At 37.0% G+C, this 12246-nt stretch overlaps 1 protein-coding gene across 4 annotated transcripts in view; it reads left to right on the top strand.

Moving 5' to 3' along the window:
• SSR1 (signal sequence receptor subunit 1) overlaps positions 1-11210 on the top strand; it is a 24950-nt gene extending 13740 nt beyond the window's left edge. Inside the window, exons 6-10 of one of the 4 annotated variants that reach the window (XM_024206787.3) lie at positions 382-460; positions 1582-1675; positions 2457-2471; positions 6296-6359; positions 8099-11210. In XM_024206787.3, the coding sequence (XP_024062555.1) occupies positions 382-460; positions 1582-1675; positions 2457-2471; positions 6296-6359; positions 8099-8105 (259 nt within the window). In that variant the 3' untranslated portion in view covers positions 8106-11210. Of the gene's footprint in view, positions 1-381; positions 461-1581; positions 1676-2456; positions 2472-6295; positions 7472-8098 lie in introns of those variants that run through there. The other 3 variants (XM_024206789.3, XM_024206788.3, XM_024206790.3) reach the window with 3 other exon arrangements.
• The last annotated feature ends 1036 nt before the right edge of the window (positions 11211-12246 follow it).

Here is a 12246-nt window from a genome sequence, read left to right as displayed (position 1 = left end):
GTGTATTTGTTGAAGTCTACCAAATGGCACTTTTTTGTATGAAAATTTACCCTGTTTTTCCAAGTAAAAGTTAAGATTACTGTAACTTATGCGAGCCAAACAACTCTATTTGGTTTACTCTGTATTTCACAGTACTTTGTATTAAGCTTCATTATTTCTCATCCTCCATTTTTTCCTGAGAGAGACGGGAGAGAGACCTCAAAACTTATTTAAAAAAAAAAAAAAAAAAAGTGCTTGTAAAACCAAACAATATGCAGAGGCACTCCGAGGACCTGATAAAATTTCTGCAATTACTTCTCATTCTTTGTTTTAAACAACTGATTAGACTTCAAACTGAAGATGACCCTACATTTTTTTTTCTTCTCCCTCTTACCAAATAAGAATCTTCATGTACGTGTTCCTGGCAGGACTTGGCCTACTTGTCATTGTTGGTCTACATCAACTGCTAGAATCTAGGAAAGTAAGTAAGCAATTATGTACACTTGTTAAGCATATACAGTATTCTGTTGATACTGAAGTGTTAGCTTCCAAGCAGAGCAATACACCTTTTGTGGCCTATTATGGCACAAAAGAACTCATGAAAATTTAACTTTGATCAGTGAAATTGAAGGGAAGCAGATTAATACTAGAATTCCTCTTAGCCTTGAAACAGAAATGTGTCTTATGAGCTGTTTTGTAACTTGAAAAAATTATGCTGATGAGTTGCTTATCTACCACTGTACCTTTGCTTACCTTCTTCCACCATAGGAATGGTCAACCTTGTGGAATAAAAGGCTCTGGTGTTTTCCAAATGTCAGGCGTGTGCAGCTACAAAACTACATTTTCACGTACTCTTTACAACCTCATTGAAGTCCTTCCTCATTTCCTGCTGTTATGTCAGCTGTTAATGCCCTGTCTTAACTTGTATTGTAACCTTTGGGATTGGGATCATGTATTCCTACATGTTTATATTTGCTTAGCATGGTAGGCCTGAGTCTTGAACACTATCATCATATTACAACTAATGGTTTGTCGTCATACTGATTTGGCCAAGTAGTACATCTAGTGAAAGTGTAACTCAACACTCCAGGTACCACAAGGGTGTTGATTTCAAAGAGTAATAATAGAATGCTATTAGGGAAAAATCCTAACTTTTTCAAAATGATAGATCATAAGTATACTGGAGATAAGAGTAGTGTTTTGTAGATTTGTGCTTTTTTTGGTAATTATTTAATACTGTACTGCATCACTGATATGTATGGAGTTGTATGGGAATCTAGATATAATTCCTGCTATATGGAATGAGGATAATCTGAATTTAAAAGCGTAAGATCTGACACTTTATAAGAGTTCTGACAAATTACTTAAGGTGTCAAGTTTGCTGAAGTTAGGCTACAAGGAGGGCTTGACACTAACTGTTCACAAGCTTAAAGGTGTATTATTTTGTGTTTGCTTAATGACAGTTGGCTTTTACTAAATACAGGAATTCCTTATTTAGGTTTAATACCCTGACATTTGTACTACATAAAGCTTCCTTATGGAAGGTAAATCTGTTCACATCTCTGTATGAGATAAACATATTCTTGCCTCAAACTCTTCCAGAGAAAGAGACCAGCACAGAAAGTAGAGATGGGCACATCAAATCAAAATGACGTTGACATGAGCTGGATTCCTCAAGAAACTTTAAATCAGATCAGTAAGTAGTAAGCCTTTCACAACTAGGGTATGATTCACTTGTTTTATCAAACTGTAAAAAATTTTTTTTCCAGATTCTTAAGCCATCTGCTTCATGAAACAAGTTCAATCTAGAAGTATCTTAAGCATATGTACCTTTTTGTAATAACTCTTTTGCGTATTACACAGTAATTGGTTATTTTAAATAGTGAGCTGTTTTTAAAGGTAGACTCTAAACAGACTTTTGTAGAGCTAATAGTGGCAGCCACCACAAACTTTTCCTGCCTGCCTGCTAGTCATTTTCATTATATTCCATTTCACTGGTTAACTAGAAGCGAAGTCCAAAATAGGTGTTACATGGCAGAAGTGATCTATATAGAGGCTTTTTAAAAAAAATAAAACCTTTTCTTTCTTACCCATGCTTTCATAGACTGGCTTTCAGCACTGCTGACCCTCCAACCAAAGTTTGATCACAGAAATCTGAAGGGGTCCTGCTGAGAAGTCCTAGTGGAATAAGACATTTTCCCATTCCCTCCTCCCTCCCCTCCGAGTTTTCAGTCTGTAGAATGAACCCATTTAAGACTATCAAATGATCATCAAAGTGTATGATCTTGTACTTATCAAACACAAAACATTAAGACTAAGGTTGTGTAGTTGTATTGGAGTCCTAAATATCACTAACTTCTGTTACTGAATTTGGGTTTAGCATTCTTATCTGATTTTTCTAAGGCTGTTTGAATGCTTGTGGATATTTCTAACTTCTCTTTTGCTGTCTTTTCTGTTTTGCTTTCCTGTGGCTTCAGTGCAGAGTAGAAGAGGTGAGGCATTTAAACTTTGATGGTGCTTTATAGTAACTGGGGGGCTTTTACTATGCGTCTACACTAACTGGTCTCTAGTAAAATTCTAATTCATCGCTGTATGTGGGAGTCAGTGTAATAGCATGAAAGCACTGGTAAGATTTAGGGCCGTAAAGCGATTAAACAAATTAATTGCACGAACAATAATAGAATACCATTTAAATATTTGTGGATGTTTTCTACACTTTCAAATATTGATTTCAATTACAACACAGAATACAAAGTGTACAGTGCTCACTTTATATTTTTTTTTACAAACATTTGCACTGTAAAAAACAAAAGAAATAGTATTTTTCAATTCACCTAATACAAGTACTGTCATGCAATCCCTTTATCATGAAAGTTGAACTTACAAATGTAGAATTGTTTTATTTTTGAATGCAGTTATTTTTTGTACACAATGTAAAACTTTAGAGCCTCCAAGTCCACTCAGTCATACTTCTTGTTCAGCCAGTCACTCAGACAAGTTTGTTTACGTTTGCGGGAGATACGTTGCTGCTCGCTTCTTGTTGACAATGTCACCTGAAAGTGAGAACAGGCATTCACATGGCAGTGTTGTAGCCAGTGTCGCAAGATATTTACGTGCCAAATGCGCTAAAGATTCATATGTCCCTTCATGCGTCAACCACCATTCCAGGGGACATGCATCCATGCTGATGGGTTCTGCTCAATAACAATCCAGGTCAGTGCGGACCAAAGCATGTTCATTTTCATCATCTGAGTCAGATGCCACCAGCAGAAAGTTGATTTTCAGTTTCCGTGGTTCTCGTTCTGTAGTTTCCGCATCGGAATGTTGCTCTTTTAAGACTTCTGAAAGCATGCTTTACACCTTGTCCTGCTCAGATTTTGGACGGCACGTCAGATTCTTAAACCTTGAGTCGAGTGTTGCAGCTATCTTTAGAAATCTCACATTGGTACCTTCTCTGGGTTTTGTCAAATCTGCAGTGAAAGTGTTCTTAAAATGAACTACATGTTCTGGGTCATCATCCAAGACTGCTATAACATGAAATATATGGCAGAATGTGGGTAAAACAGTAACAGACATACTATTCTCCCCCAAGTAGTTCAGTCAGAATTGAATTAACACATTTTTTAACAAGCATCTTCAGCATGGAAGCATGTCTTCTGGAATGGTGGCAGAAGCGTGATGGGGCATATTAATGTTTAGCATAGCTGGCATGTAAATACCTTGCAGTGCTGTCTACAAAAGTGCCATGCGAACACCTGTTCTCACTTTCAGGTGATATTGTAAATAAGAAGCTGGCAGTATTATCTCCCGTAAATGTAAACAAATGTGATTGGCTGAACAAGTAGGACTGAGTGTACTTGTAGGCTCCGAAGTTTTACATTTTTGTTTTTGAGTGCAGTTATGTAACAAAAAAATCTACATTTGTAAGGGTACGTCCAGACTACCCGCCGGATTGGCGGGTAGTGATCGATATATCGGGGATCGATTATATTGCGTCTCATCTAGACGCGATATATCGATCCCCAAACACGCTCCCGTCGACTACGGAACTCCACCAGGGCGAGTGGCAATAGCGGAGTCGATGGGGGAGCCGCGGCCGTCGATCCCCCGCCATGAAGACAGGAGGTAAGTCGAAATAAGATACATTGACTTCAGCTACGCTATTCCTGTAGCTGAAGTTGCGTATCTTACATCGACTCCCACTCCCTAGTGTAGACCAGGCCTTAGTTGCACTTTCACGATACAAGTACTGTCATGCAATCTCTGAGGTGAATTGAAAAATACTATTTTTACAGTGAAATATTTGTAATAAAAATAATGTAAAGTGAGCACTGTACATGTATTCTGTTCAATATATTTGAAAACATCCAAAAATATTTAATACATTTCAATTGGTATTCTATTGTTTAACAGTGTGATTAAAACTGCGATTAATCACGATTAATTTTTTTAATTGCAATTAATTTTTTTGAGGTAATCGCGTGAGTTAACTGCAATTAATCAACAGCCCTATTAAGATTACAACAGAAGTTTGGGTGTTGCAGGTAAACAACGTATTGCAACATTTAACATATATAGATCCTCCTTTAGTTTTAGTATTCTTTTGACTCTTGTTTTGGTAGTCTAGTTTAAAGTGCACAGCATTTTATTCCCCTCATAGTATTGCATAGATGAAGGCTGCAATTGTGAGGAAACTTAGTGAAAAGAACAAAAATCATGCATATGAAACAAGGTCATGTATCTCATTTTAAACAGTTAGTTCACGTTTAGTACAAATAACTGCATGTGCCATAATATCTCTTGCATGTTAGAATTTTGCACACAGTTAGTCAAATCTGTGAAACTTTAGAAATCTTTATTATGGTGTGGAACTACTCATGACCAGGACAGGGAGAAAGGTAGGTGAGTACTGCAGCAGCATCCAGGAGAATACCACAGTGTGCATCTTCTGTATGAAATTAGTTATGCAAGCTGATGGAAGTAATAGTGGCTATGGATCTGTGGCCTTAGATAATGTGGCATGTGAAGTGTAAGAGTAACCATTAGAAAACTGACAGTTATATGACTCGTGAGGGACACTGGTCTGCTGGATTAGGCATGGATGCTATTGAGACCTAGTTTATAATCTTTAGGCTGACACTGAGTTGCTGTGATTGTGGGCAGACTACTTAAACTTCCTGTGCCTGTTTCCCTATCAATAAAATGGGAATAGTATTTTCTTACCTGATAAAGGTCTGAGGACTGGCTGTTTGCACACTGCATCATAATTGTGAAATGCTATAAAACTATTGGGTCCCTTCCTGTATCCTACCTATTTCTTTCCACAGGTCTTTTGGTGGGGAGGTAATGGCATAAAAGACACTAGAAGGAATTAGGAGGTTTGTAGAGGGAATGTGTATCAGAATTATGAAAAGGTGCATAAATTAGCACCAGAGGATTTGAGTAAAATGGAGAGATTGATAGGGGTCTCAACAGCAAGGCATAAAATACTCTCCCTGGAGCCATGGGTTCAAATTTAGGCATGGATTTATATTTTGGATTGTATTAATTCTTCTACTCTGTTTTTGTTTGCACAAAAAGCATCCCTAGAGCAAAGGACAGTTGCAGGCCTGCCATAATCAGTTTTGTAAACTACCAGGATTAAACATCAAATGATTTTATAGTATTGTAAGGCTTGAATGATTCCTAGAGTCATGGGATTTAAAATCATCATGGCTAATATCTCTTTTGCCCTGCTGAATTCTGATATGGTTACCTCAAACCATTAAAGGAATACTTGATTCCAGCTGTCAGCTGGTAAAGCATTACTCTCTAGAGGTTGATATGATGCTAGAAGATAATATGCAAACTGTTGAAGGTGTTTAGTTAACGGAAGGTAAGTGTAGGGTTTTTGGCATGGCTTCTAAAGGAACTGATAGAGCGTGTAATCCTTTTAGCTGGGTACAGATTAACGTTTTGAATGCAAAGCATCTTTCATTTAGGGTGTATTTTAGCATTTTTAATTTTAGTTTTTTACAAACAACTAAATATAGTCAGTCCTGTGAGGTATGTGTCAAAGAACATGAAGATTTATATGCCCTGAAGTTAAATAATAAATTTTAAATACTATGCTATTAGCATGTTCAAAAACAATCAAGTAAGTTTCTCTTTCATCCCCAATCTGCCTCCTGCATGGCAGTGTGCTGGAAAGCCAAATGGCAATTTCCATTCTATTCAGGAAAAGCATGAGAATATTTTAAAAAAGAAAAATGTGCCCTTTTAATCTGATGTACTATTTGCAGCAGTTTAGGTAATCTTGTCTCCTTTTCTCCTTCAGATAAAGCTTCACCCAGGCGGTTGCCGCGCAAAAGGGTACAGAAGAGATCAGTGGGATCTGATGAGTAAACGTTAATTAATACAACAATTCAGCCTTTACTAATCCTGCCCCTCCTCCCCCTTTTTTTTCCTGGATTGCAGTAGTGCACAGAATCCATATCAACATGAGGAAAATACTACTTACTATTTGGACTGATCAATTTATCTGACTGGTGATAACATTGCTGAAAACATACTTCTCATCCCTTTTTTTAAGATAACAAAATTGCTTTGGGGGCAGGGGGAATAAGAGTTAACCATTAAGGTGTGTGTGTGTGTGTATAAACAATTGATCTTAACAATCATTGTGCTACCTGAAATGTGCCTTTAGAGTCCTATGTAATGCTGGCTTGTCATCTGAAACCTTTCTGAAGTGTTTTCTCTCCCCCGCCTCCCAGAAATCCAAATGTGTAGTTGCCTAATCTAGTCTGATTGTATCCTGTTTATGTAAGAGTCTTCATGCCTTTTTATTATGTAGTATCCTAAAGCTATGAACTTCATTCTTTGCTGCACACATAGCTACTTTTGTTAGGATTTTTTGTATGTTCCTACTTCAGTGATGATGCACTGATTTATCTGGACTTTTTTTAAATGTAGTTAGTATTCTAAAGGCACAAGCAGGTGTAACTGCTTTTAGCAGTACAGAATTTTTTTGCTGCTGTTTGATATAATGCGCACACTGAGACCTAAGAATCCAAATGTATTTGTATAAATGTTAGAGGGATTTTTACAGCAGCAAAATTTGTGAAGCATGGAATGGTATGTAATCTATATAAAATTCTTTTTACAAACCCCCCCGTCATATCTGTTTAAATTGTTAGTTTATTTAACTGGTGCCAACAGTTCTGGTATTTTGGACCATAGAGAGCTTTGGAATGCTTGCTCAAGTAATTAATAGGCCCCAATTAGTGTTCAGTGACTTCCCCACCCTTACAAAAACTAGAAGAATCACAGATATCTTTTGCATCCAATATAACTTATGAAACTCAATGCATTTTGCTAACTGTCTTATGAAGTTGTATGTTACACAGAGACTCTAGTTAATGTACAGTAAAGAGACTAATTTTAATTTCGAATATAACCTGCAGGTGTACAAAGCTGAGTTTTTAAATGACAGTAAAAAAGAAATTAACTTTGACCCTTTCTTTTGTGAAGTTTTGATCTTAGTGAAGTACTTAAATTTTGTTGTAAAATACTCATAGCTTTTTAAAGTAGCTGAGTCGTAGTGAAATGACAGCTATTGGAAATACCTAATTCTTACTCAGACTTTAAATTAGATGGTGCTTCATGCAAGTTTTGTTTAACTTGCTTCTTCAGGTTGATAATTCCAGTATATTCCCATTATTAAATACATGCTAGTTTAACATACATTTAAAAGATACAATGCAAGCTATGCACCCTCAAATAGGATTTGTTTTGTAGAAGACTCTAGTTTTATGATTACTATGAACTTAAGTACAGATCTGTCACAAAAAATGTATAGGAGAATAAGTTTTGGTATAGGCAACTGAATTTCAGTCCTGCATTCTCTGACAGTAAAAGGAAGGAACATAGGGTCATATTTTTGTATACAGATAGGTGCTTCTGAAAATCCAACCTGTCTGAATCATTAGGTGCCTAAATACCTTTTTTTTTTTTTTTTTTTAAATTCCCTTAGTCATCATTTTGAAGTTTGCTCAGTTTGGGAAAGGCAGTGATTTGGGACGTGTAGTTTAGTTTTATAGTTTTCCTAGTGCTTATTTCTTGATCTGCCTTTGTTCTGCAGGGACTGAGCATCTGAGCCAATGACAGATGAACAATACCTGCAAATCACTTCACCACACTCGGTGTGAAACAGGGTCTAAGGTCTGAAACTCCCTGTACTGGCGCTACTATACTATAAACTTCCCTGTAAATGAAGTGTGAAGTATTTTGACTCTTGTCTTGGTGTGGAAAGTAACTTTAGAAACATCTACTTCCTGTTTTTAAAAGTGCTTGACTTACAAACTTAACATAACTAGCCAGTAAAGAATATTTAATTACCACACTGCAGGATCTAAAAGATTATTAAAAGAAATCTTGTACAAGCTGATCATAGTAAATCAAATACACTTAATCAGTTGAATGTTACCTTCAAAACAACAACTTTGTACATCAGCTAATGCAAGCAACAGGCCACTTCAGCTAAACGGAGGATGGTTTATCAGGTTATATTCATACTTCTCCTGATTCAGCAAAGCAATTAAGTCATCAGGGGAGAAACTGACAACCCTTTGCATTTTAATCTCAGGATTATGCCTGGTATTTAAATTTACGGTTGCCCATCATCACATGCTGGAAAGATTCTTAGTGAATTCAACATCTCTCCTAGAGTCAATTTGAAGTCTGGAAATGAAGTGTTATCTCCATTCACATTCCCAAGGAAAATAAAGGTAATGAGGACAATTCTGGATGTGAGTAGTTGCGTTGGAGACAGTCGTCACACAGGAGGCAAACCCTCTGCACTGTACAAAGGCAAAGGACCAGAACACAGTTACTGTGATGGGGGTTCCATACGATAGCAATTTGGAATATCCAACTTCATTCTTTCACCTTAGTGTAAATGAGAAAGTGGCCCTCATTCTTAAGACTTCTGAAACAGATACATAGTACAGCTTGAGATTTAATAGGTACAGCTCTTAAACTACACAGAACTCAGATGGAAGTATCATGTTTGACAGTTATTTCTAAACAATACACTCACCTAAGTTGAACTGAACTCTTGATCTTTCCTAGCAGTGGACCAGTTTAATGTAAAATAGAACTAAGAATAATTACCACTGGAACAACTTTCAAAAATAAGTTGTATAAATAGATTGGTATACCATTAAGTTAGTCAAATCAAAGTGTTTTTTTTAAGGCGAGCCAATTGTTTAATACCTCCATTACATCAGGTAATCAAGGTCACACTTAATGGGCACCCAGCCAGTTGGAAAGGGAGGAAGAAGGGTGGCTGTATGTGGCACAGAAGGAACTAGAGCCAGTCTTCAAATTTCTAAGCTTGCATGGGGTGTTGCAGTAGAGGCTGGGTATGATGTAAGAGGAAAACTTTGGGGTGGGGGTTACAGTATGCTAATTTTACTTAGTGATTTGAGCTGTAGTATTCACACTTGCTTAATTAATTTCTTTTTAAGGCACTACTTCCACCACTAGCATGAAATGCTTATAGTGCCACCATTGACTTAGGGGTTACTTACTACAATTTAGTGATATCTAACAGCTTCTTGGGGAGAATCTTCCTACTTTTGGCTCTCCATTAAGTACTTTGCATGTATGAAATAGCATGGTTCCAATTTTTTGTTCCCCTTTAATATACTATAGTTAAAATTTAGCAATACTGCAGTTCTGTGTAAAATGGCTGAGCCTATAGCAATAATAATTGATCCATGTGCTGAGAGGAGATGCTAAAATAATCAATCTTGTACACTAAGGTCTTAGTTGTATGCCATAATGGGCTACCTTACCATCTGCAATTGTACACTTACGAGTTAAGTATTAAAGCTTTTTAGGATGACCATATTACTTTAAAGGGGTGTAGGTAGCCTACTTTGTGCACATATTGGGCATTTCATCGGGTCACTAACTTTTAGTCTAAAAAGGGAAAGCTATTAATCACTTTTCCAAAGGAGAACTTGCATTAAAATCAGTTTCACGTCGTTAGTGCTCATAATAGCATGCTGACTATTAATTTGAATATGTGTCTTAAACAGTTCAGATTATCAATGCTCCTTTTTCCTTCATCCTACTATCAAATGCTCTATCACTGAAATTTCAGCCTGGCAGAAACAAATAAGCACAAAAGTAAATCTGAATGAACTGCTTTCCAGGCAAATCTGATACAGGAGGAAGTGACTAAAGCCAGACTTGCAAATAGAATTTTGTATGAAGAACCATGGCCAAGTAGCATAAACCAAGAAATTAGATGGAGAAGGCTCTAGTGATAGGCCTGTTGCAGATTTAGTATGACTGGGAGACATTTAACATGGCTGTACAGATCTGTGAAAAGGAAATACTTCAGTCTTTATGCACTGTTTATAAAGGACTCTTGAAATCCTTGCTGGTTCTCAAGACCCATTACTTACACTGAAGAGCACTGAATTTATGGCAGCTAGGGGAAAAGGTCAAATACGAGTCCCAATCTCTGTGAGGGAGTTAATGTTAAGTTCCTTTGAAGATGAAAAATGCTAAATTCATAGAAGTAGCTCATGTAATACTTGTCAAGATTTTCAGTATTGTGCTGCAAGACTTGGCCCTACCCTGATTTGAAGAGGTGGTGATTGCTGTATAGAAGACTTATGCCCTTCCACTTGCTCAGTGCTCATACTGGATAGAGTGTAGCAGCCTTACAGAGCATAAGAATCTGGATTTTTTTTTTTATATACACCATACTATTGTTTCGCTAAATATATGAACAGAGAACCACAAGGAACTTTCACTGTAATAAAGTAGGTTCAGAAGCTGACTTCACTCTCTCCATTCTGTTTGCAGTACACTAACCATCTTAATCACTTTTCCATGTAAGCAATTTAGTTACCACAGCAATGTTATGATTCTGAATGGGAGGGAACATGCTCTTTACAGATAGAGTTTACAGACCCACTTTGAGAACCCTTTTGAAAGTGACAGGACAGACTGTTTTGGACAATTGAGGTTCAGCTCATTGAAGTTATACTACAAATGAAATACAAATTGAATTTTTACTTTTCTTACCTGCAAATTCTTAAACAGTTTAAGGGAAAGCAAAATCACTCTTGAAACTACATCTCTAGGGATTTTTTTTGTAAAACAAACTTGAAATTCTTAGCTTTTTGTAGTTTGGTTTGTTAAATAAAGTACTGGTATAGCACTAAAAAGCTTGATTGGTATTCTGTGATTATTTTTGCTGAAAGTGACTGCAAATAATTTAACTGTGCACACGTATTTAAGCAGACTTAAAACACCTTGTACTTTAAAAGCTATTTCTGTATTGAACTGTTGTACACAAACCAGCAGCCTGAGCTCATCTGTAAAAAGAATAAAGTACTCGATTGGGAGGGAGGGGGAAAGCAGCAGCAGCACCTGTTCTAAGCATAACTTATTTATATTCTTCTGTTATCCTCTTGAAACACTTCAAGAGGATAACAGTTAAATTTACAATGACCAGGAAAATTTTCAGTTACCTCCAACTTCCTGCCAGCTTGAAAGGGTTTACAGGTTCCTGGATGATTGGATCTATGAATTTCTGCACCTAGGAGACACTGAAACAAAATGCTTAAGTAGTTAATTCATAGTTGATGGTTGCCCACACTCTAATTCACAAAATCAAACTTTCATGTTAAGTTCAAGTTACTATGGAACAGTGGAGAAACAAGCAACAGGAGAAGAAGTAGAAGCAGTTTCCAAAACACTTATCTTTGGTTTCTGGTGCTGCTACCTTTTAAAAGAAACTGGAACTTAGGCACACCTTCAATTTAGTTATGACATTTCTTAGATGACAAACTAGCCTTAGGTATGGATTCCTGGCACAAATCTTCACATAAGCTAATGCTGGAATACAAATTTGTACATTAAAGCTATAGAGTAGGGGTGGCCAAACTGCTGCTCCCAAATCACATGTGGCTCTTTTACAGTTAAAGTGCAGCTCATGGAGCTCCTCATGTCCCCTACCCCATTCTTTGCCTACCAGACTGGGGGGACCTCTAGGCTTCTGCCTTGCAGCGGGGTGGTGATACAGGGCAGAAACTCCAAGCCCTGGCAGGTGTGCCCAGCTCTCAAACTTCTGAAGATCATAGTCTGCACCTCAGAGGATCAGTAAATTTGGCCATCCCTGTTATAGGGTGAATAGCAGTAAATTATAATCTGCAATAGACTAGTAGTATAGTTTGTAGGCTGAAACTGAAGGAATTAGAAAGGTAC

This window comes from Terrapene carolina, unplaced genomic scaffold (assembly GCF_002925995.2).
Source record: "Terrapene carolina triunguis isolate 2854851 unplaced genomic scaffold, T_m_triunguis-2.0 Scaffold58, whole genome shotgun sequence".
Taxonomy (NCBI): Eukaryota; Metazoa; Chordata; order Testudines; family Emydidae; genus Terrapene; species Terrapene triunguis.
The sequence above is the reverse complement of the archived record's forward strand: the minus strand, read 5'-3'. Positions and strand labels throughout refer to the sequence as shown.